We start from the raw sequence: 24,078 nt of genomic DNA, 5'->3' as shown, positions 1-24,078 counted from the left end.
TGCACAGCCTTCTATAGGATGCATGCATGCTGCAAGACTTCTGTTCTGTCACTGGACCCACCTGGCCACTATTTGGCTCCACCCCTGCACCTCACACTTACCTTAACTCTCAGAACTTGAATATCCTGCAATCATTCCCCTTGAGATTGTTTAGCATAATGCTGCCTCTTACAGATGTTTTGAGTGTAAGTTAAAATTAGCTGGTGGGTGTGAACCAGAGTGAGCTCTTGGAGAAACGTTTCCTGGTCTCTCAGTTAAGATGTTAAGATGAACTCTGTGAAGCCTGTTTGATTTTTTTCTGGACTTTTTTTGGTGTCAGTGTTTTTCAGCAAACGTTCTGAAACTCATTTGCAGTTCTGAAAACACTCACTGAATATCTGAAGGCCTCCTCGTGCTGGTTTGGTCCTTGTTTGTGGTTTGCGGTTTTCTCTCACTGGTGCCATTGTGCTGTTTTAATCATTTTTCTTTCAGTCTTGCATTTTCTTATTTGTCTGATCATCATCACCACCACCGCCTCCATCTGACTCTGAGGTTTTGTTCTGAGAAATGTTTGAAAAACTCCACAGAAAATTATCTGCAGACACTGAATCCACAGGGAGACAGCCAATCAACAACAGCATGAACACAGAAATCACTCTTTGCACTCTTTTATGACCGAGGGTTGTAACAGTGCAAGGCCCCCCCGGGTCAGAACAGGAAGCTGGGTTTGGAGGTCAGTTAGAGGACAGTTAAACTGGTTTAAATAAAGTGCTACTGCAACTTCACATTTAGTAGAATTAAAAAAACAAAAAGACAAATATCTGAACAAAACAAAGAAATCAGATTTTTGTTTTTAGGTTCAGGGAGGAAGCAGCAGCACCTTCTCTCAGACCATGTGACCTACTCATGCCCTTCTCCCCTCCTCTTCCTCCTCAGATCATGTGGCCCGCTCACTTCACGGTTCATTGGCTTCATGTGATTTTGCTCAATGAACACAATCATCTGTTTATTTTCCCTGGAAAACATGTGACTGTGAAATCAGACACATTAAAGTGCGAACAGCAAAGGGTCTAATTAATAAAACAGAGACGCCAACGTCGCACAGATGAGTAACACGCTCGTCTTAACACTCGAACCAGATCCTTTCTGTCAGACGCAAGCTTCACCTGTATCTCCTCAGTTAATCAGTTTCCCGTTAATTTGATGAATGAAAAAAATGGGAAAAAACGTTGCATATTGTGAAAAGTTTTTAGAAGTTATGAAGAAAAGGAACAAATTAAATTGACTGAATGTCATCGAGGGTTATACTTGTTTATAAAAACTAAGACAGGCACTTTTCCTATAGGAAGAAAAGGATTGCACAAAGCCTTTTGTAAGATAAAGTGCCAGAAAGGCAGAAAGAACATTCATTCATAGAACAACATAATTAAATTAGAAAAAAATCCTAGAATATCCTTCTCCCAAACTGGAGCAAAGAATTTTTGATATTGATATTTATCACAGATTATACTCATATATAAAATGAGTTTGATAAAATTAATAAAATGGATTCATAATTGTATGAAAACTTTCAAAAGGCATCATCATAGTAAACCTGCATGGGACCCAATTCAGTAAATCAAATTAGTGGTAACCAGTTAAACATTTCAGCTAAAACCACCTTTATAAGCATCCAGCTCAGACTTAATAATGCCAATTTTGAGCCTTAATGCAACTGAAATACGAAGTAGGTATTATATAAAGAGAACCCAAAACTGTTTCACATCGCAGGCTGTAAACATTATTTTTAAAATTTCTGCTGTAAAGTTGGACATTTTAAAAAAACGGAAGCCCGTGGCGATCGTGGGAACTGCAGGTTTTTTTGGGGTTTTTTTGTATTTTTGGCACAAATGCTTGATTTTTCTTTTCTTTTCTTTTTAAATTCTTCCAGCATTTTTTCATTGAGGTTTTTATTTTAGCTTTTTGATGCTACTTTTTGAGATCTTACAGAAATATTTTTGTTGCTGTTTGTGTGTCTGTCAGAAAGATTGTGTAACAACTGCCCCGATGAACCTCAGTTAAGTGTAGATGCAAGTCCAAAAGAAGAACTTTACACATTTACTTCTGGCACAGGTTTATCAGTTTCCTAAATATTGCTTTCACCGTTGAACGAATTATCATCAGTATATATTTTTAATATGTTTTCATACAATATTTATAGAAATAAATTGAAATAGGCTCCAGTTCACATGGAAACACACATGCAAACTAGAGACCACCAGGGATTGTTGTACAACCCCAACTGGTGTTGGTACTACATATGTGACATGCACTAAATCTGTTCAAAAACAAAGAATAAGTGTTTGATTTTTGCTGATTCCTCCCCATCAATGCATTGTGCTGCTGTTGTGCCGACTGAAGAGATTTGCTGTTTATTCCTACCTTGTTATTCTCTGATTGGTTCAGAGCTGCGGTCCACTTCCTGTCTCTGAATGAAATAAAATAGAGCATAATACAACAGCTCATTATGCAAACAAGTAGTTCCTCTGAACAGCATTAATCTCATTTAAACCCCTGATAATCCAAATCTCCAGGCCTCTCTCACACACCCTGTGCATTGTTGCTGAGTCCTTCCTTTTTTCTGTTTTCGTTGAGAAAACACTCCTTGATTTTATTTTATTCACTTTAAAAGTACTTTAGCAGAATATTATTGCACAGAAGAACGGAACAAATACTCCACTAAATTTTCAAGTATAAGTACTGCAATAAAATCCCTGTGAAGAGGTCCATCAGTATTATTTACAGTATCAGAAGTAAAAGTACATGTTCTGATCGATTAAACTGTCATATGAACTGAATGTGTGTTCGGTCTGTTGTGCAGGCAAACTTTGTTTTCACGAGTGTTTCCCAGAATCCAGATGCAGTTATATCAGCGGTGCTTTTCGTGCCATGATAAAATGTTAGAAAGTCTGGTTGGTCCACAGGTGAGGCCGTCCTGAATTAAAGTGGGCTCTGCATTTCTAAACTCCTGTGTGGAGGTGACCGTAGTGAAGAAAAGAGCACAGAATTCCTCTCTGAGATGCGGTGGAAAAGCAACCAAATGTAAAAACTGGAGTAAAGAAGCAAAACGATTCAAACCAAAGAAGATGGACTCAGTTTCCATGAAGACAAACCGAAATCTTGAGGGGGAGCAGGTTCAACAGGTTTCAGTTTAAAGCTGAGCACATGGAGGATCAGGGTTTGGGAGGTTTTGGGAGGTTATGTTTTTGGGGGATTTTTAAAAGCAGATTTATTGAGTCTGGTCCCAGCAGCTCATGAAAATGCTCTTGTGTTGAAGCTTGATGGGTCATGAGACTCCCAGAAGGATTACCTCGGCCTGGAGTCATGAGACCAGGTCGAACAAAGAGCCCTGCTGCCTCACATGCTTGTCACATGAACTTGCTCAGCTGCATAAAGTCAACTCCTTTCTTATCTGCTGAGCTGCACCCAGACCCAGTCCTCACAGGGTCCTCGCGGAGCTGGAAGCCAGTGGGAGCTCACAGAGCTGCTGGGTCTGTAGTTCACTTCAGGTTTAGCACTGAGTGAGATGTTTGGACGTTGGAGTAGATGTGCAGGCTGCTGCTGGTGTCCACACAGACTTCTGACTCTTCTTCGCCCGATCTGAACATGAAGCATCTGAGAGGTTTGTTGGTTTCTGAAAGATTCTGTAAGAATGATATTCATAGTGGATAGAAATAGAGCGAATGTACAACAAATCTATTTTATCTGTTCAAAGATTAATTTTAAAAAATGTCTAAAAAGTACTTTTTTAGGTTTATCCCTGTCAATGTGTTTACGACCTCGACACACTGAAAAAACTGAAGAGAAACGAACAAGAAGCAAGATTTTGTCCACCATAAAATTTGGCTATTCTTGAGGTTGACATCCTTCATTGCCACTAGATAATTTCGAGCTGCTTTCTGGGTTTGAAAAAACAAAATCAGACAGTTGTCACGAATCAGTTGCAGTCCATCGTTAGTGGTGCTGGCTTCAGTCATTGTGCAAAGGTACTGTTTATAAGGTTGGGGAAACCTGCAGTCAGCTGACACTTGGATAAGTAAGGAAACGTTTCTCCCACTGAATCATTACGTCCAAATGAACAGAACTTTTTGGGATTGGTTCCGTTCCTGGGTTTTTATTCTGCAGGCTAAAACAACTGCAGAATCCTAGCTAGAGGCAATGGCTCACCCACTTTCATTTAACCATTTCTCCCTCTAGCTGTTGTCACACAGGAAACTCTGGACAATTTGGGGAGAATCCTGATGGGAACAAAGTCAACTTTTCCCACATGGAGCTCTCTGAAAAGCATTTTTACTACTGGAAACACTCAGTTTGCTGCAGGTGTGGGCACTGCCTGGCTCAAGCATACATAAAGCAGCATACATTAGAAAGTTATTTTCTAATTTCTAATGTTGGCCTTACTGGATATCAGACGGATTTGTACTGAGGGCTACATTTGAATTCTCACACACATCCTGATGTGAAAATCATGCCCTTTAATTGTGACTTCTTCACATCTGAAGTATTTTCTCTGACACGTCTTTGTTTCGTTTAAAGTTAAACCCAGAACAGTAACTTTGGTTTCCTTCTCTACAGAACGTTTGCTGCCTGATGAATCACTGAATTTACCTGATTCTCTTCCTCTTCTTCCTCAGCTGTCAGGAGGATGGGGAGGGAAAGATAATGATGATGATGATGGTGGAGGGTTATCGCTCACGTGAAATAGACAATGACGCTGAGGCTCATGTGCCGTTCGGACGTTAATCCTCCATCATCCAGAGTGCAGGAATTTTACAAAGTGCAGACACACAATAACAACCAGTCATTGGTGCTGTTTGGATTTAAACACACAGGAAATAGAGCTTTAAAGGGGAGTTCCGTGTGTTTTTCTGTGCAGCTCCAGGATTAGGACGGAGGGTAAGAGGATTGGGTGCATAAAGAAATGGAAAGCTCCACTCTCCCAGAAATTAGCCAGATATATTCAGACATGAGCAGTTTGGTGTTTCATTTGAGTCATTCTGCAGCTGAACACAGGAACAAGAATGAACCACAGAGAGCACCGACACGCTCAGCTGACTTCCTGTTTATAGTTTTCTATATTAGTGACTGAATAAAGTTTTTGTTTTTATTATAAAAACTTACTCTGATCCACGACTAAGTTTATCTTGTAATCTTGCTGATGTGAGACATATTTAATCCATAATATCCACCTTAGGATACACCACCAAATAGTTATTTATTTATTTATTATTAACAGCAGGAAAAGTGGAATAAATCATTTTCTATGATCAAACTGACAAAACAATGATTCTGTCTCTTTGCCTTTTGTTACCTTCTTTGTGCAGATGATGTGAATTTATCAGTAGAGTTGGAAAAATATAGTCCTTAAATTAAAAACATCACTGTGTTGGATGAGTGAAGTTTAATTTGATAAATTAATAATTAAAGTTCCTTTGAAGATGAAAGGAAGCAGGTGTTTCTCGGACATTCGGTTTCATGTTTTTCTTGATGACAGTTAACCTGTTACTTTGTTACTGTGAAGAAGGAGAAGCAGAGTCATCCTCATGTTTCTTCGTAATCACATATTTTCAGATCCAGAGAGCTTGGATCGACAGAACCTTCCAGAAGAGGGAATGTATCCAGATCATTCCCAGCAAAGACGCCAGCAGGTAACGACACAATCGAGTGCAGAACCTCAGAGAGAGAATTTTCTCTTCTTTTTAATTTCTCTCACCAGACAGAATGATTATGAACGAGGAGACGAGCTGCGTTCAGTCACTTTCAAGTGATCTTTATCAGCTGGTCCTCCTCATGCAGCTATAATTACAGCTTCCTCTGGGGTTTGTTGTGTTATTTCTTTTCTTTTAAATTTTTTAACCCTCATTTTCATTTTTGGAGTTTGATATTTCAGTTAGCTCTTCGTATTTTTTGTGTTTTGGTCTATTGTTCCAGCCTCTGTTTTCTTGCCTTTGTGTTTAGTTTATTTCCTTTTTCCTTTGTTTCTTTTGTGTCTTTGAGCTAATCCTTAATGATTGTCCTTATTGTCTTCACCTGTGTCCCTTTTCCCCAAGCTGTCTCCACTTCCCTGATGAACTCATCTGTATAAACAGACCAGTCTTTCACCTTAGTCTCTGTGTGTTCTTGGCTCTGAGCTTGTGCTCGTTGGTGTTCGGGTTTTTGAGTGTAATGTAAATTAAGGCTGGTTTTCTGGAATCGCTCCCGTCTGCTTGAGTGTTGTAATTGTGTTGTACTTGAGGCCATGAGTGCGGCTTTCTAACTTGTTTTTGTTACAAGCAACTCAAGTTCCAGAGGAGCCAAAAAGCTTTCCAGTGACTGGAGTCTTTCTGTCTTTATTAGCTGCTTCTCTTCTACACTGATCGCTTCATTCAGTGTAATGTGACTGGTCACTCGCTGTTGATTATGTGCTTTAGTCATATGACCTCATGTCTGTTAAATGACAAACGAGACGAGCTTGATGGTAAAAACGAGTTGACCACCGGTTTATAATGTGAGTTCTGCTGCTATGAAGAATTCTTGGAGAACCTGTACTATTAGTGTTTAACTTCAGGTTCAGAAATTTTATTTGCGGTAATGTTGCACAAAACATTCAGTTCCTGCAATTTAATGAAAGCCCGTCTGCAGAGTTGATATCCTATAAAAGCAAAAATGGTTAAAGTGGAAATGATAGTTTCTCATCTCGTCATATTATAGTAGAAACGACAGTTCCCCCTCTGCTCAGTGCAACAGTTACCTTACACAGTGAGGCGGTAAATGAACATCAGTGCCTGTAACCTGTTTGTACTGCTGTTTTTGTTCAGGTGCAGCTGTGGTCAGCTGGTGGCACAGCACACCGCCATCCCTCTGGGGGCCAAAGAGGACGGGGCCCCACTGGTCCAGCTGGAAGTCCAATCTACGGAGAGATGGAGTGCCCTCAAACACACCCAGGTCTCCCCCACTGATGCCTACGGGGTGCTGGAGTTTCAGGGAGGAGGACATGTCAACAAGGCCATGGTAGTGTGCCTGAGGAGTGACACGCCAGCTTCACTGCTTCTGTAGCATTCTAGCACTGACACCTCTTCTTCCTCCTGCAGTACATCAGGGTCTCCTTTGACTCCAAACCAGATTCCCTGCTCCACCTGATGGTGAAGGACTGGCAGCTGGAGCTTCCCACACTACTCATCTCTGTTCATGGAGGCCTCCAGAACTTTGACCTGCCTCCCAAGCTGAAGCAGGTCTTTGGTAAAGGGCTGATCAAAGCTGCTGTCACCACTGGAGCCTGGATCTTCACTGGAGGAGTCAGTACAGGTACAGCCTTCATTCTTTATGCAAAGATGACTTGATGCCATTGCTGTTCTTTGACATCAAAAAGAGTCATTTTGTATATCATGACTTTTCTTTTTTTTTTTTTGTTTTTTTTTTCCCCCAGGAGTCATCCGCCATGTTGGCGATGCTCTGAAAGACCATTCTTCAAAGTCCAGAGGGAAAGTTTGTGCTATCGGGATTGCACCATGGGGGATTGTGGAGAACAAAGAAGACCTGATTGGGAGAGATGTAAGACAAACCAGACGGAGTCTAAGCCGACAGTGTTTGCAGATATTTATGTAGTAAAACACCTGGCAGCAGAATGTGCTGTTCCTCACTTGGGTGAAACATGGGGTTTCATGTTTTAGGTGACCCGGCCTTATCAGACAATGTCCAACCCGCTCAGCAAGCTGTCAGTCCTGAACAGCAGCCACTCCCACTTCATCCTTGCTGATAACGGGACGTGTGGAAAGTACGGCGCTGAGGTTCGCCTCCGCCGGCAGCTGGAGAAGCATATCTCTCTGCAGAAAATCAACACACGTGAGTCAAACATGTGACCTACCCAAAATGCACAATTGCTTTTAGTGTCAGTCTGAAGCTTATCAGTCCATCAATCTGTGTGACCTGTGGGTTTCCCTTTGTCATCCTATGCCTGGAGCTGTCTGTAAGGCAGGGACAGCAAAGGGGAGCTCAGCTGTCACCTCTCACTTCATGAGGCCACCATAAATGACCAGAAAATCAAGACTTTTTTTTTTCTATCAAACCTTAACTGTATCGAGTCAGGTAAGTCTAAGTGAGGCGGCTGTTTCACACTACTTGTGGCAGAAATGTTGTCTTTAACAAACCATTTTTAGTTTGAGCACAATGCATGGCTAGAAAGCAGTTCCAGAGTGAAAGGGGTGCTGGGTTTGGGTACGTGGTCCTGCATAACGGTGGAAGACCATGCATGAGAGCAGTTTTCTGGTGGGTGGCTCAGCAATGCTAAAGCTGCACAGCACTCTGTGTGAATGAGTGACTCTTCAGAAAAGGAAAACCAAATTGGTGCAAGTGAAGCTAATCACCGAATGCTAAAGGTCATTATTTTGAATTGCAGATGCTGATAGAAGTTGGCCTTAGAACTTATTTTTGTGTATGGTGGTTTCAGGTCTTGGTCAGGGGGTCCCAGTGGTCTGTCTAATCGTAGAAGGTGGTCCAAATGTTATCTCAATCACACTGGAGAGCTTGAAGGAGGAGCCCCCTGTCCCAGTGGTGGTCTGTGATGGCAGTGGTCGAGCTTCAGACATCCTTTCGTTTGCTCACAGATACTGCGAGGAAGATGGGTGAGCTGAACGAACGTAAAAGCCAGGCTTAACTAGACGATCACACCTGGTGGCAGTTATGGTATTGATACAATCACTGAGGATTGTCATCGACAGATTGAAGTTAAATAGCCAGACTACAATGTCATGTAGAAAATCACATTTGCTTCTAAAATGCACAATTACTAATAATTCAATTTATCAGATCATGTGAGACGCTCATAGTTTTCCAGTTTTAATATGGGAATATCTTTATCGTTATACCCCTCTGCGTTCCTCAGTTTAATGTTAATGTGGCTACCTGGATGTTTCTCTTGCGCAGGTTGGTTAGTGAGAGTGTCAAAGACCAGCTGCTGGTCACCATCCAGAAGACCTTCAACTACAGCCGCAGCCAGGCACAGCAGATCTTCCTCATGGTGATGGAGTGCATGAAGAAGAGAGCTCTGGTAGGTTTGGGGCAAATTGAAATTAAGGTGTGTGGGGTTTTTTTTGGGGGGGGGGGTTCATAACTGCATTTGTCTGTCACGTATGTCCTCATCAGTTCATTAATAAACCTGATCTCCATCCCCAACCCATCTCGTCTCAGTCATTTATCACAAACCAGCCCTACTGCCTTCATACACTGTGTTACTGTTGGGGACGAAATAATCCCTGCCTGGATCGGAGTGGTTCAGGAGTGCATGAATATGCTGCAGACTTACTAAAGACAACAACCGAATGTCAAACTGTGATTTGAGTTCACAATGAAACGCATTAATTTTTCTCAAAATTAAACTGTCTGCGCCAGATTTTGGTTTTTATTTTTCCTTCGTCTTGGCTATGCACCATTTTTCTTTTGTACTGTGTAGGGCAGGGTGTCCTGTAACAGTCCAACCCTGCAAAAGAATTAAAGCCATGTAGAGGCCTGATGACCGAACGCAACCAGGGGGAGCTACCTTACATGCCAGGGTGCACAAGTGTTGGTGCCAATTTGAGAACAATGGCTTAAGTCTCTGAACCAGCACTGAGCAAACACTTGATTGTAATGACAAAAGCTCAGGTGTGTGTGTGTGTGTGGGGGGGGAACTTAAACAATTTAAACATTGTTTAAGTTCTTTTAAACCTCACATGTGTAACTGTGGTACGTTAACCTACACTACTGGTTGGGCACAGTTTCTGCAGATTACAGATTCATGTTATACAAACCTGTTCACTGTGACATTTGCACAATGAAGGGTTTCCCTTTGAACTGACACTGCAGCACTTAGTGGAGATTGTTCTGTGATCCTCCACCATTTATTTAATCCCACAATCCTCTGCTTCTTCCAGAGAACAGCTGCAACAGCAGGCTGCCCATAAATGTAAAAATCTGAACATCAATTCACTTAAACTGATCTGCTGTCAGATTAAAATTGCTTTGCTGCAGGTTCACATGTTTGTCTGCAGACATGACCTGAAGTCAGAAACATGAGGAAAATAAAGCTCGTGTAAATCACACACGTGAAAATGCCTGTTCAGATTTTGACTTCCAGTGATGATATCATTATCCATTAATCTCTTCCAGAGAAGAACCTGCCTTTTGAATGTAAATCAATTAGTAAATAAGCACAAAGACCAAATCAACAGAATACAGATGGGATGGGGGGGAAACCAGCAGTGCAACGCATCTGAAAACCTGCCGCACATGTCCAAACAACAGATTCTCACTCCAGATTCATCCTTTACTGACACTTACTGAGGGTCCTTCATATTTTACCACACTGGGAAGCCTTCAATGTCATTTTCAGTGACACTCAATGGTCTAGCTGAGATCGCCAGATAAGGGGGTTTAAAAACCAAACGGTTTCCTCATGAGTAGGCTGGATTGATGCTGCTGGAATATATTAGAGGACGTCATCAGATGACCTATTCTTTCATTTAAGGTCTTTTTAAATAAAATAAAAAATAGATGCACAATCGGTGTTGATTAAGAGTTGAATGTGATACAGCCTGCATCTAAAAATAAATACAAATAACATTATTGGCAAATGTCACAAGACATTTGTGTTCAGGTTGCTGCATTGGACACCACCTCTGCAGGAGAGCTGCTCAGACCCTGGTCTGCTGCATAAATCAAGACCAACGTCTGTTAGATCTGGAATTCTGACAGTTTCATCACATTTACATCTGTCTGCATCCAACTTTTATATCTGATCAAAGGAAATAGATCCTTGGAGGCTCAGAGATAACAGGTACAGATTTACCAGATTACGTATGCCTTATTCCATCTCAATCACATTTTTACGACCTGCTTTATCGTCTCCAATTTGCATAAAATTGTTATTGTAGATAGTTTGAAGATAAATGATGATTCCTGTGAAATTTTAGCTTCATATATTTTTAATCCTTTAAAGATCTTTTTGAATCCTTTAAATGATCAGCTGATCCACTTTTCATGAACATCTCAAAAAGGCTAAAAATGTCACTGTGTGAATGAATGAGTACTATGAAAACATTAAGGTCTCTTGTCTAATATTTGATGCTAAATAAAATGCAAAATAAAGCATGCACAATTCTTTCTGACATTAAATTAATTTATGTTGACTCAAAGAAAGAATCTTGAAAAATATTAGATAAATGAAGCTAAATTGTCACAGTAATCAGTCTATATGTGTCCAAGCTTTGCACCATAAGATTTATAAGTAAGTTGGAGCCAGCAAAGCAGAAGATGCACATTGATTTGAGACGGATGACCTATAATAGGACCGGTTCTCTGCCCTGAGCTTTGCCTCTCAGGCTCTGGGTGTCTGGTGCGGTTTGTGTCGCTCACTGTGCTGTTTCTTTGTTGATTGTGTAGATTACAGTGTTCAGGATGGGCTCAGAGGGACAGCAGGACATTGAGATGTCCATCCTCACAGCTCTGCTCAAAGGTTGGTGTGTGAAAGGGTTTTAAGAAGGAAACGCACAACAATGTTAATGCTGTTGTGTTAGGTAACATTTTAGACAGGCGACTGCCTAAGAGAAATGTTGGCCTGTGTTTCAGTTCAGGATCATTTCTCTGATAGGTCTGAGTACATCAAAGCAAATTATGCTTTTCTCCACTTAAATTGGGACATTTGGTGTAATGAGTGTCATGAAAGCCACATGTTGCTGGCAATACAGATAATTTCTTCAAGCATATGGAGTCGCAGTGATTTCACATGGTTTAATTGGTCAATGTAACAGCAACACATTCATATTTCTAATATTTATTCCAAAAACATGTCTGTGTAGGGACGGAACTGAGGGTGAGATCTTTTTTCCTGGTTTCAGGTACAAATGCATCTGCGTCTGATCAGCTGAGCTTGGCTCTGGCCTGGAACAGAGTGGACATTGCTCGCAGTCAGATCTTTGTGTATGGACTCCACTGGCCTGTGAGTTCACAGATACAACAGCTTCAGTCACTCCGTAAACTTTGTTTTTCTTTCAAGAGAAACTTTTTTCTTTGACATCAGCGTTCTGTCATCCATTTGTCTGCTTCCTCAGCCTAGGTGTCTTTTACTTATGTGTTTGTGGATTATTGATTCCCCACTTGCGTTTGCTTTCTGTTTCAGCCTGTGCGAACTTCACCTTCTGACCGTCCAAAGAGCCCAGTAGCCCAGCGACCATCAGCAGGAGGGGCTAAAGGGAAACCCCGGGGGAAGAAGGGAAAAGGAGGAAAAAGCAAACCTGAACCTCCTGAAGAGACGGACCCTCGGAAACTGGAGCTGCTCAACTGGGTAGGAGACTGGACTAAAAGTGATGTTATCATCTTGAATAGCCGCCACCAGCATCCGCTCAGTGACTGACACATCGAGGCAAATCTGTGATCCAGAAGCAGGTGGCAGGGGATGATTGTCATGATGGTGTTTTTGTGTGGGACAGGTGAACTCACTGGAACAGGCCATGATGGACGCTCTGGTGTTGGACAGGGTCGACTTCGTTAAACTTCTGATTGAGAACGGCGTCAACATCCACCACTTCCTCACCATCCCCCGTCTGGAGGAGCTGTACAACACGGTGAGAGGAGGACCTACTCCATGACACCTCCCGTGTGCAGAGTCATAGTTGATTTACAACGGAAAAAGTGCTCTTTGCAAGAATTATATGATAAATAAAAATTAAAAATGACCTTGAATGAAATCAGCATAAAAATCCATCAGCAGCAGAAAGAAATAACCCATTTTAAACCCAGTACAAAGCATCATTTTATGACGGGGTAATGAAACTGGGTAACCGATTTATGGTGGTAAACTGGGTGTGATTATCCTGAATCAAGATGTTAGACGTAGCAGGGTGAGAGCCCTGATTATTTGGTGCTCACAGCAGGCTGGTAACACACACATAAACCTCAGGTTCATTCAAAATACAATAAAGAGTTATTTTATCTTATCTTCAATGGGGGCTGGAAGAGCATTGAACTAAGCTGCAGTGGAGCTTGAGCACACCCTGCTGGTAATACATGTTATGTCACCTTTCAAATGTTTTTCCCAGTCTGCCTGTTTGTTATTGATGCAGTAATGAGGGCTGGTTTGTTGAATATGAGAGTAAGATTAAACTGCACTGTTTGAATCAGCAGAAACCTTAAAAAAAGTTTTGGTTTTATATGATGCATTGAAAAATCTTAATTCTCTCAGGGACACTGCTCATATACATCAGGCAGAAAATGCTCCAATTTCTTGGTACTTCACCATTTGTTACTCTTCCCTTGTAATATAATACCTTCATGCTTGTTTGATCTCAATAAAATTTGGACATCTGTTAACAAAACAAAAGCTCTGCTCTAACCACTTTACTCTCGCTGACACGTTGCTCTGCAGCTTAATGTCCTTCTTCTGTTATATCACTGCTGCTGTCTCTAATCTAGCTCTGATCCACAGACATAAAAGCTCTTAAAACAATGGTTTAACCACATTATTGTCAGATTACAAAACAGCTCTCTGCTGCTGTCTGCGTGCATCCCGCTCATCACGTCCTCTGGTCTCTAAGTGAATCTGTTAATTTGTATAAATTGTATTAAGCAGAGAAGCCACCACTGTTTTTATTCGCATCACCTTGTTTTGTGGTTGGTTTCTGCAGAAACTGGGACCAGCCAACACTCTGCACTTTTTGGTCCGAGATGTCAAAAAGGTGAGTACCGTGCTCTGGATTCACCGAGTTCATGAAATATTTAAACTGCAGTATATGCTTTGAGCTCAGGCTGCTTGTCCCCAGAAGGTACCAGGGCAGAACCGCAGCTGCACATCATAGAAAATATGTTCACAACCTTTAAAAACGAGGTATAAGTGTCCTGTTCACTGAAGGAAATCGGCTCTTCTACACTGCATCTGCAGAAAGAAAACTAGCAAATCAAAGAAAATATGAGGAATGACTGAACAAAAGATGCATAATCCAATGACATGTGTTTCAGGGGAATCTTCCTCCAGATTACCAGATCACACTGATCGATATTGGACTGGTCCTGGAGTTCCTGATGGGTGGAGCGTACCGCTGCAAGTACACAAGGAAGAGTTTCAGGACTCTGTATAACAACCTGTATGGCCTCAAAAGAGTGAGTAAAGTTGGTGGAGCTGCGATAGAAATGACCTTGCATCTGCTGTAGCATCAATACACTAATATTTACTCACATTTTCATCTTGTGTCTTACAGCCCAAAGCGCTGAAGCTTCTTGGCATGGAGGTATGTACATGTAGATCTGAAAACTAAAGGTGATCTGCTCTGAGAGGAAGACTTGCTGACCTGCTTGGTTTCTGCAGGATGATGAACCCCATCCAAAGGGGAAAGGAAAGAAGAACAAGAAAAAGGAGGAGGAAGTAGACATTGATGTAGATGACCCTGAAGTCAGCAGGTTCCAATACCCCTTCCATGAACTGATGGTGTGGGCGGTGTTGATGAAGCGCCAAAAGATGGCATTGTTCCTGTGGCAGCGAGGGGAGGAGGCCATGGCAAAGGCTCTAGTAGCCTGCAAGCTCTACAAGGCCATGGCTCACGAGTCTTCCCAAAGCGAGCTGGTGGATGACATCTACCAGGACCTGGAGAACAACTCCAAGTGAGTCCCACACACAATCCTGGACATCGTGTCCAGCTTCTGTTTATACTCTTAAGGCCCTTGTTATCTTTTAAACCTTCTCAGTTGTGTTTGTTAAAGCCACATGCTGGTTTTCCAGCTTTAAAGTATCCACTGTGAGGCAGCCTAAGGAGGGTGTTGGCCTTTTTCTTTGCAGGGACTTTGGTCAGCTGGCCTATGAGCTGTTGGATCAATCCTACAAACACGATGAGCAGGTGGCCATGAAGCTCCTGACCTACGAGCTAAAAAACTGGAGCAACTCCACCTGCCTGAAGCTGGCTGTAGCTGCCAAACACAGAGACTTCATTGCCCACACCTGCAGCCAGATGCTGCTGACCGACATGTGGATGGGCTGTCTGAGGATGGGCAAAAGCAACAGCCTCAAGGTACCAGCAGAATACAGCAGCAAGGTTTTCTCAGGAAAAGGGTAGAATAAAGAAACTGGATAGACAGAAAAGGTTAAGAGTTTGTTTGCTTTTCAGAACTTCACAAGTTAAAATATAATTTTTAAATTAAATGGGCCCAAGGATAGAACCCTGAGGGATCCCAGCAGTAGAGGCATCTATATGTTAACATAATTCTGTTAAGCTTGACCTTTGTCCCCTCCTCACCCTGTCTCCAGGTCATTTTAGGGATTATTTTCCCTCCTGCCATCATGCTCCTGGACTTTCGTCTTGGGGATGAAGCTCCTCATCATTCATCCAAAGGAAGCAATGATGGAAAAACTAAAGATGACAAGAAGTCAAACAAGGTATAAAACTCTCGTGTCGTTAACATCGGCATAAAATCAGGCTGTTTGAGTAACTAAGACTTTGTTTCAGGATGCAGCATCTAATGTTGACGCTACTTCAAAGAAAGGAGATGAAGAAGAAAATGAGAGTGACAAGAAGCACGGGAAGAGGGTTCCTATCGGGAGGAAAATCTATGAGTTCTACAATGCCCCATTCACCAAGTTCTGGTTCAACACGGCAAGTGCACATTTCAATATTTAAAATGAGAAATATATAAAAGGGCATTTCAGATAATAAAAATAAGTATCTGGTAGATATAAAAAGACTGAACATTTATGAATATTTTCCCTGAAACTTCGTGTTTGACAGAACTGCAACAGACAATGTTTTTTTTGTTTTTTTAAAATTTATGTTTTATTAGTTTTCTTATTTATACAACATGTACAACAAATTCAACTTAATCACCGTGGGGGGGAAAGCAAGGCAAAACAAAACAACAACAAAAGAGACAAACGGACCAAAACAAAACCAAACAAAACACAAAAACAAACGAAACAAACCAAGAAATACAATGACATTATACAAAATCGGGCCTCCCATTTTGTACATATTTCAACCAATATTTGTCAAATGAGTCCACCTGCCACTTTCGCCTAAAAGTTATTCTTTCCATAACAAAAATATTATATATCACATCAATCCATTCATCTATAGTAGGAGTATCCTCTTTAAGCCAAAGGCGAGTTATGGCCTTTTTGGAAGCTACCGACAGCACACTGAACAAATATTTATCCGGTTTGCATAGATTAAGACTCTCTAGGTTACCTAGGTACAATAATGCAAAATGAAATTGTATTTTCTTTTGGAAGATTGTTTCCATGACCTTATGTATTTCCTTCCAAAATGGAACCACATGGGGACATTCCCAAAAAATGCGGAAATGATTTGCTGTTGCATGTCCACAATGCTTCCAGCATGTTGTATTCTGAGAATAATTGGATTTTCGAGCTGGGGTAATAAAATAATGAATTACATTCTTCCAACTGAATTCCCTCCATGAGGGGGAGCTTGTTACTGACCACTGCTGTCTACAGATCCCATCCCATTCCTCTCCTGTTAGGGATAGGTTGCTCTCTGTTTCCCATCTTGCTTTAACATATCTTGTATCATCACCCCGTAGATTGATCAGTGAACAATATAATTTGGAAAAAATTTTGTAATAGGGTCCATCTCTATATACATTCTCGAATATATATATAATCTCTTCATTCCCAGTTGATAACTGAGGATTTTTTAACTTTTTATTCAGAAAGTCCCTCAGTTGCAAATATCTAAAAAAAATCTTGATTTTGCAACCCAAACTTTTTCTTAAGGTCCTGGAAACTCATCACTTTTCCATTTTTCAACAACGTACTGTATGTGGTGAGACCTTTATTTGCCCATGTTTTGAATGTTGAGTCGATCTTACTAGGCAAAAATTCTGGGTCATATGCAAACCACTTAAGGAATCCGGCCCTCTGGTTTAATTGATACTTTTTAAGTACTCTTTCCCATATCTTTAATGAACTTACTATCCAAGGGTTGCCCGGGTCTCCCAGGAGTCGTAACTCTGAAGGACAATGTTATGTGCTTAAATAAATTGGCACATCAAGACTCAGAGGTCTAAGAGTCTGAAACGTTCCCAATTCTAGCTGTCCATCATAAATCCAGAAGCTGAATTTTTACTTTTAGATTCTATGATCCTTGTGTTTTTTGTCTATGCCAGATCTCATACCTGGTGTATCTGATGTTGTATAACTACATAATCCTGGTGAAGATGGAGCGGTGGCCGTCTTTGCAAGAGTGGATCGTCGTCTCTTACATCGTCACTCTGGGCCTGGAGAAATTCAGACAGGTGAACATCAAACACACCTTGGCTGTTTAACCCCCGCCTGCTTCTGTGACACTCACTCAGCAGCAGATTTCAGTCCCTAACTACACAAGAACTGGCCCAGGTGGTTAAATCGATCCACATCAGGTTCTCTTCCAGTCTGTGAAGGTGTGCAAGAACAACATTATCTCTGCTGCTCCAAGTTGCAATTTATACTGGTATGCCAGTACTGTGTTATATAACACAGACACTGCTCTTGTCTGACAAGTCTATTTTTTACATTTTCAGACTGAGTGTGAGCTTGTTATGAACTCTGGATTCTGCTCTGAAGGTCATTAAAATTTTGAAGGCAAAGCAAAGTTTGTGCCTGAAAAACAAACAAACAAAACAGCCATTAACAGTTAGCATGAGCTCAGTAGGTGTGAGGACAAAATGAAATCTGATCGGGGTGCAGGGTGAGATCTGAACAGCTAATAACAGAAAAAGAAAGTTTTATTTTTGCCTAATTAGAATTTTACACTTTACTGAAGAAACTACATGAAAAAATGTAACCAAATGCAACTGAAATTATGCTCAATGGCGGAACCTAAAGGTTTAATCCTCTGAGCTGACAGGTTGAAAGGTGATCTCATATTAAAGGGTCTCTTCTTGAATTACACTTTTACCACAACATTTGATCCTTAATTGTTTTGTTCCATTAGAAATGCATCAGACTGAATTACATTAGCAGCAATATTGATACTTTAGGAAACTTTTCAAATCATTACAGTTCAAGCGGGTTGTACAGTAACGTGTTTACAGTCTCTGAAAAATGAACTTCTGACCTTTTCTTCTGACCTGGATGAAAACACTTGCTTGGTCAGATCCTGATGTCCGAGCCTGGGAAGCTGAAGCAGAAGATCAACGTGTGGTTGGAGGACTACTGGAACATCACAGACCTGGTGGCTATCTCGGTCTTCATCTTTGGGTTCCTGCTGCGGCTGGAGCCTGAGCCCTACATGGGATATGGCCGCGTCATCTATTGCGTCGACATCATCTTCTGGTACATCCGAGTTCTTGACATCTTCGGAGTAAACAAATACCTGGGGCCCTATGTCATGATGATCGGCAAAATGGTAGGACCCCTAGTGTGGGTTTCTTCTTATGTTTTCATTCAGGAAACCGCACTTACAGTCAGGCCAACGCAATGTTACACAACCTTTTGTAAAGGCACCAGGAAATCATAGTCTTACATTTAAAAGGACTGTGATGTACTGGTACCTCACAGTACACAGCTACATGTACACTGTATTATCAGATTTATGTGGGGTACCAGCAGTGCACACAGGTTATTGTTTATACGTGTGGTATAATATTGATATCGTCACAGAGTCCACATTGATTGGGTTAAATGTCTCGTGTTCCCACATGTCTCCAGATGATCGACATGTTGTACTTCGTGGTTATCATGCTGGTGGTGCTGATGAGTTTTGGTGTAGCTCGGCAGGCCATCCTCCACCCAGATGAGGAGCCGACGTGGCGTTTGGCCCGCAACATCTTCTACATGCCCTACTGGATGATCTACGGAGAGGTGTTTGCCGACTCCATAGACCGTAAGACTAGAATCCATAGTAAGACAGCTGTTAGTCCCCTGTCCTCATGCTGTCCTTACCCCGTCCTCCCTCCATGCTGTAAACTATCAGTTAGTCCACACACCCTGCTGTCCTCTCCCTCCAAAAACAATTGATCTCTGTATTTACTTTCACTGTACTTATGCTTTTTATTAATCATTTGGATACTACAAACGAATTTTATTTTTTCCCCTGCAGTTGATTTGTTGTGTTCATTGTGACTGTGATTGTCATCCTCTCCTTTGTTAGACATTATCTCCTTCAGTGGTTCCAACATGAAGTCTTCTTCACTTTTTGAGGATTTTCAGCTGATTATTTTTCTTCCTTCTTTCCTTCCGCTGCTCCTGGACAGTTTACGCGATGGAAATCAACCGTAAGCATCTAAAAGCACTAACCCACTCAAACCAAACAGTCAGTGTGCTCATCTGTGCATTTGAGGTCATACAAGGCTAATCTCATAGTGTTGTGAAATCTCAGTTGTATTATCTACTGACCATCATTTGTTGAATTTATGCTTTTAAACTCACTGATTTTCTTTTAACTCCCTTCGGTTCAGTCTCATTGAACCAGAAGAGGCTGAAATGAGTTTAGCAGCTGAAATAACTAAGCTACCCTCACAAAAATGTGTCATTTCATAAGTGCTGTCTATGAAACAAGGAGGTTCTGAGGGTGGGTGTTACAGACCCTATTTAAAATTTCTTTGGTAACACTCATAAAAACTCAGTTGCTCATAAATGCTGTTGCCTGATGTTGTCTTTTGCATTGTTATAGTTTACTCTTTATGTCAGATTTAATGAGTGCTGCAAGTCTATGCGTGTGTGTGTGTGTGTATTTGGGTTTCAGCTCCTTGTGGAGAAAACTTATATGATGAAGATGGGAAGAAGCTTCCTCCCTGCATCCCTGGAGCCTGGCTCACGCCCGCCATCATGGCTTGTTACCTGCTGGTAGCCAACATCCTTCTGGTCAACCTGCTCATTGCCGTCTTCAAGTCAGTACACCGAGCAGTCGTTGCAGACACGAGCTGTAACATATGTTCCGTCGTGGCTTAAAAGTCACAACATAAAGAGGAAACAACATTTAATTTTAAATCCGTTAGTAACCCGAGCTACACATGACAGCCCAGAGAGCACAAAGACAAAAACTGGCATCCCCCAAAGCCAGCCTCAGGCATGCCTTTATCCACACCTTGTAAGGTGTAGACAACTGTCAATTAAGCTTTGACACTTGCACTGCAGACAAGGAAATTAGGGGTTGCAGACACTGACTCAGACAAAACCCACTTTAAAAACACTTGTCATATTTTTCAAGTTAAATGCAGTGAAGAAGAGTTGAGTTTAGTTTCAGTGTCGAAAAAGGGGAAATGGGGGAAACAGAAAAATATGTGGACAAAATACTGAGAATGATCCGTATGTGTCCTAAAAACCATTTGGCTGCTGATTATGGCAGTGTTTACTTTGCCGTACGTACATACTTAGTATGTGACGTGAGGTTCATTATCAAGTGGTGACTGCCCAAGTACACAGCTGTTCATGTCCACAAGCATGTATAATCCCGGCCTTATACTCACTCATTTGCTCGGAGCTGGAGGATGAACACACTGTTTGTGCCCTTATAGTTCAAACTCTGTAACATTAGTGTCGCGACAGACTGTAGAGCATGCTGACATCCAAAAGAAGCCTCATGTTCACCCCATTGATGACAAATTTTTCATCACTCAGACCCAAGCAGACTTTTGCACACTTCCAATTTAACAAAGCTTTTAAATGAACTTTGACCTTTTAGCTTCTCTGCTCTGATACAAAGGGCTGTGTGATCAATAGAAACAAAGTATCCATCTGGCAGCAGGAACACGAGTTGATGTTATTGGTGCTATACTGTGTCTATATCAAGACCTTGAGAGGAAATCATTTTGTTGGAAAATTTTCTATCCAAGGAAACATCTGAGGACAAACTGCTTAGATCTGCAGTGTGTCCCCTCAATTGCTCTACAGAGGTACAGTAGAGATGCACTGAAAACAATAGCCCGGGCTGGGAATGTCACTTCCTGTGTAGATGTCACCATAATCTATTAACTGGTGGGAAGGAAAAATACCTAGAAACCATTTTCTAGTTAGCTCACGGTTCCAGTTGATAACTTCACCTTGAACTTTGAAAACCTGATTATATAATGATAAAGTGATAATTAACTCATTCACTGCCAGCCATTGGCAGTGAATGAGTTAAACCCATTGACTCATACACTGCAATTGACGGCTATAGACGTCAATGGCAGTGAATGAGTTAAGAGATTTTCTCCACTTGCTCCACAGCAACACCTTTTTTGAGGTGAAGTCCATCTCTAACCAGGTGTGGAAGTTCCAGCGATATCAGCTGATCATGACCTTCCATGACCGCCCCATCTTGCCCCCGCCGCTAATCGTCTTCCCCCACATCTACATTGTACTGAAGAGGCTGTGCTGCCACTGCAGACGGAGAGCAGAGGGTGGAGAGTACGACGACCGCGAAAGACGACTGCGTAAGACAGAGACCGCCATAATCAGAACCTGAACTTAAACTCTGGATCCTGTTCAGTTTTTTTCAGTATCTGATATCTAAAAATGTAATATGTTTAAGCACATCACTAACAGAAGCTAAAGTAGGTTAAAGGCTCAGTATGAATACAGCATAATCCTGGTATTTCTCGAGCTATCAGAACCACCTCTACCAGTCTGAGGCACACATTGCAGTCACGTGTGTTTGTGTGCCGAGTTTAAAATGCTGTGTTCCCTCAGAGCTGGTGCTGAATGCAGATGAGCTGAAGAGTCTGCATGAGTTTGAGGAACAGTGTGTGGAGGAATACTTCAGAGAGAAGGACGATGAGAAGCAGTCGTCTAACAACGAGCGAATAAGAGTCACGTCTGAAAGGTTTGTGTTCATCTCAGCGTGCAATCTGTGGAGGACCAAAACTGCCAGAATCAAAAATACATACGTTAAGAACTGAATAAAACTTAAAATGCTGTTAAATGTGAAAAAAAACAAACAAAAATGTAATGATTTACCCGGCAACTGAAACTTAAGTGAGACAGCATAACTTACAACTTGTTGCCATCACAGCCCTGAGTACTCATGTCGTGTGTTCAGGGTGGAGAACATGTTCATGCGTCTGGAGGAGGTAAATGAAAGGGAACACTCGATGAAGGCATCCCTGCAGACGGTCGACCTCCGCCTGGCTCAGCTGGAGGAGTTCTCTAACCGAATGATGAACGCTCTGGAGAAGCTGGCGGGCGTCGACCGAGCTGAGCTCGTCCGCACGCACTCCAGAGGATCGTCCGTGTGTGAGCCGGGCACTCTGCTGCGCCAAGGCAGCATCAACAGCGCTGACGGGTACAGTCTGTACAGATACCAGCTGGAGCACGACGACAGGACGTCGGTTTTCGGAGACATGGAGGGAAACGACAAGAGGGTCCAGCAGAGTCCAGAGAGGCAAGGTGGGAACAGCGAGGGAAGAACCAAAACAGGTAGGACAGGAGATGAGTCTTTATTGGACGCATTATATCAGAAGAATGAAGGTAAACAGTTATCCTCTGTTTGAACTTCTCTTTTTAGGTGAATTGAAAGAGTTCTGCTCAGCTCTGGAGGTACAAGGACTTAAGGACACTCAGTCTCTTTCAAACGTGGACATTCTGATCTCTCCCTGTGACCCAGACATCAAATCCCCCAAGATCTGCTCCATTTCACCTCAACGTGACTCGGCTGACACTAACAAAGATAAACCCATAGAGAAGGGCCGACTGGAGGCGGCTGTGTCCTTCCCTCTGGAGAGGTCAAAGGTCACACAGTATTTATCCTCTCCAACCCTCAGCAGCTCTCCATCCTCCAATAAGAAGTATGTCAGCAACATCATCTATAGCCCCGGCCAGCAGGACCAGAATTGGGCCACTGAATTGACCAGCAAGGAATCCAAAGAGGAACTAGATGAGACCAAGCTGCAAAGCCATGAACAGGAGGGTCAGAATAATAATGCAGAGGAGGAGGAGGAGCTGCTGGTAGGGGAGGACCAGATGTATCCAACGCTGCGCTCCAAGAGTCTCAATGCCAACCCAAGAAAGATGAGGAAGAAGAAGGAGGAGGACGAGGAAACACCACGTACAGCCAGCAGCGTCAAAGATCTGGTTTCAGCGTTCAGTGGGGGGCCATGAGGACACGGGGAAGGACCAGGTCCAAGAACTCTTCAGACGACTGTTTATCCTGAAGGACTGAACCCTGCTCTGAACTCACGGGAGATGAATAAAGCAAGCATGATGCTTCAGTATTCCTGAACCAATAATAACTCTGAAATAACTGCTAAACCTGAAGCTGCAGCCCCCCCTCCTGCCCAACACAAAGCTCCTGCATTTGGTTTATTAAATTCCAGAAGAAAAAGTAAATGTAACCAGTTGCAACAAACATAGTATCCTTAACCTAACTGATCGTTTCCTCTGTCACGATCTTGACAGACAGCAGCACAAGAAAGGAAAACTGAAGAGATCGCATGCTCATTGGCTACGGGCTTGTGACCCGTCGTTAGCCAATGAACATTCCCTGAATAACACTACTTTTTTTACTCCTGTATTGATCATATTTTATAAACTACAACAATTTCCTTGAAATGAATTCAGTTTTATTCACAACAACATATATCACAAAGGCAACTCATACTTTAAGGGAAACACATTACAGTCTTACCTCAGTGAGAAGCTCAATGATGAGACGATCATGTGCTTTCCTTTGTGTCTGCATTAAAAACATATTTGTCTTTAAACTCAGCAGCACAGCGAAATCTTCTACTTTATTAGTTTATAGCAACTGTGCAGGACTGAAGCCAAAACACAACGAAACCTGACTGATTTTTTGTTTCATACAGAAGCCACGTGTGTTCTTTCTTGCTATGCACTAAAGTGCTTCATTAAATCTGCAGTAAAATAAATATAAAACTGTCTAGAATAATAAGATTAATTAACATAAAATCTTGCTGTAGACTTGAAATTTTCACTGTTTATCGTTTGCCTTCATTATCATAAGAATCTTACCTGTTTTGTAACATTGTTTAATTTAATCCCTGACCACCTCTCACTGAGTAATGAACAATTTAAGAAAATGTTTTAGTTTGAACTTTGTGTCAAAGCATTTCTTCTATCCCAGTACGGCTCTGGACTGGAGACTGCTTCATGTTTCATGGTCACCACAGGCACTGCTGAGAGAGTGGAAT

At 41.8% G+C, this 24,078-nt stretch overlaps 1 protein-coding gene across 2 annotated transcripts; it reads left to right on the top strand.

Annotated features, from left to right (window-relative positions):
- The first annotated feature begins 3,457 nt into the window (after positions 1 to 3,457).
- On the top strand, positions 3,458 to 24,058 carry LOC308398300 (transient receptor potential cation channel subfamily M member 1-like). 2 transcript variants are annotated; one of them, XM_080884853.1, is made up of 27 exons: positions 3,458 to 5,666; positions 6,816 to 7,008; positions 7,089 to 7,302; positions 7,424 to 7,548; positions 7,668 to 7,839; positions 8,444 to 8,618; positions 8,920 to 9,043; positions 11,413 to 11,485; positions 11,868 to 11,968; positions 12,149 to 12,313; positions 12,459 to 12,593; positions 13,653 to 13,703; positions 13,984 to 14,124; positions 14,223 to 14,252; positions 14,330 to 14,622; positions 14,798 to 15,026; positions 15,263 to 15,391; positions 15,462 to 15,608; positions 17,137 to 17,265; positions 18,105 to 18,356; positions 18,659 to 18,833; positions 19,204 to 19,224; positions 19,695 to 19,839; positions 21,161 to 21,366; positions 21,623 to 21,755; positions 21,972 to 22,348; positions 22,437 to 24,058. In XM_080884853.1, the coding sequence occupies exons 1-27, from the start codon at positions 5,494 to 5,496 to the stop codon at positions 23,027 to 23,029; spliced, it is 4,701 nt and encodes a 1,566-aa protein (XP_080740979.1). In that variant the 5' UTR covers positions 3,458 to 5,493; the 3' UTR covers positions 23,030 to 24,058. The 2 variants fall into 2 exon arrangements, with proteins under 2 accessions (XP_080740979.1, XP_080740978.1); XM_080884852.1 differs by lacking the exons at positions 11,413 to 11,485; positions 12,149 to 12,313; positions 12,459 to 12,593; ... (14 more) ...; positions 21,972 to 22,348; positions 22,437 to 24,058.
- The last annotated feature ends 20 nt before the right edge of the window (positions 24,059 to 24,078 follow it).

This window comes from Rhamphochromis sp. 'chilingali' (genome assembly GCF_963969265.1).
Source record: "Rhamphochromis sp. 'chilingali' genome assembly, chromosome: 6".
NCBI classification, from domain to species: domain Eukaryota; kingdom Metazoa; phylum Chordata; class Actinopteri; order Cichliformes; family Cichlidae; genus Rhamphochromis; species Rhamphochromis sp. 'chilingali'.
The sequence above is the reverse complement of the archived record's forward strand: the minus strand, read 5'-3'. Positions and strand labels throughout refer to the sequence as shown.

Bases quoted from the DNA above. Each gene is read 5' to 3' on its own strand.
- LOC308398300 (XM_080884853.1), top strand. From the start codon at position 5,494: ATGTTTTTCTTGATGACAGTTAACCTGTTACTTTGTTACTGTGAAGAA. The intron at 15,027-15,262 runs GTACCAGCAGAA...CCCTGTCTCCAG, and splicing joins GCAAAAGCAACAGCCTCAAG to GTCATTTTAGGGATTATTTT. The intron at 21,367-21,622 runs GTAAGACAGAGA...GTGTTCCCTCAG, and splicing joins CGACCGCGAAAGACGACTGC to AGCTGGTGCTGAATGCAGAT.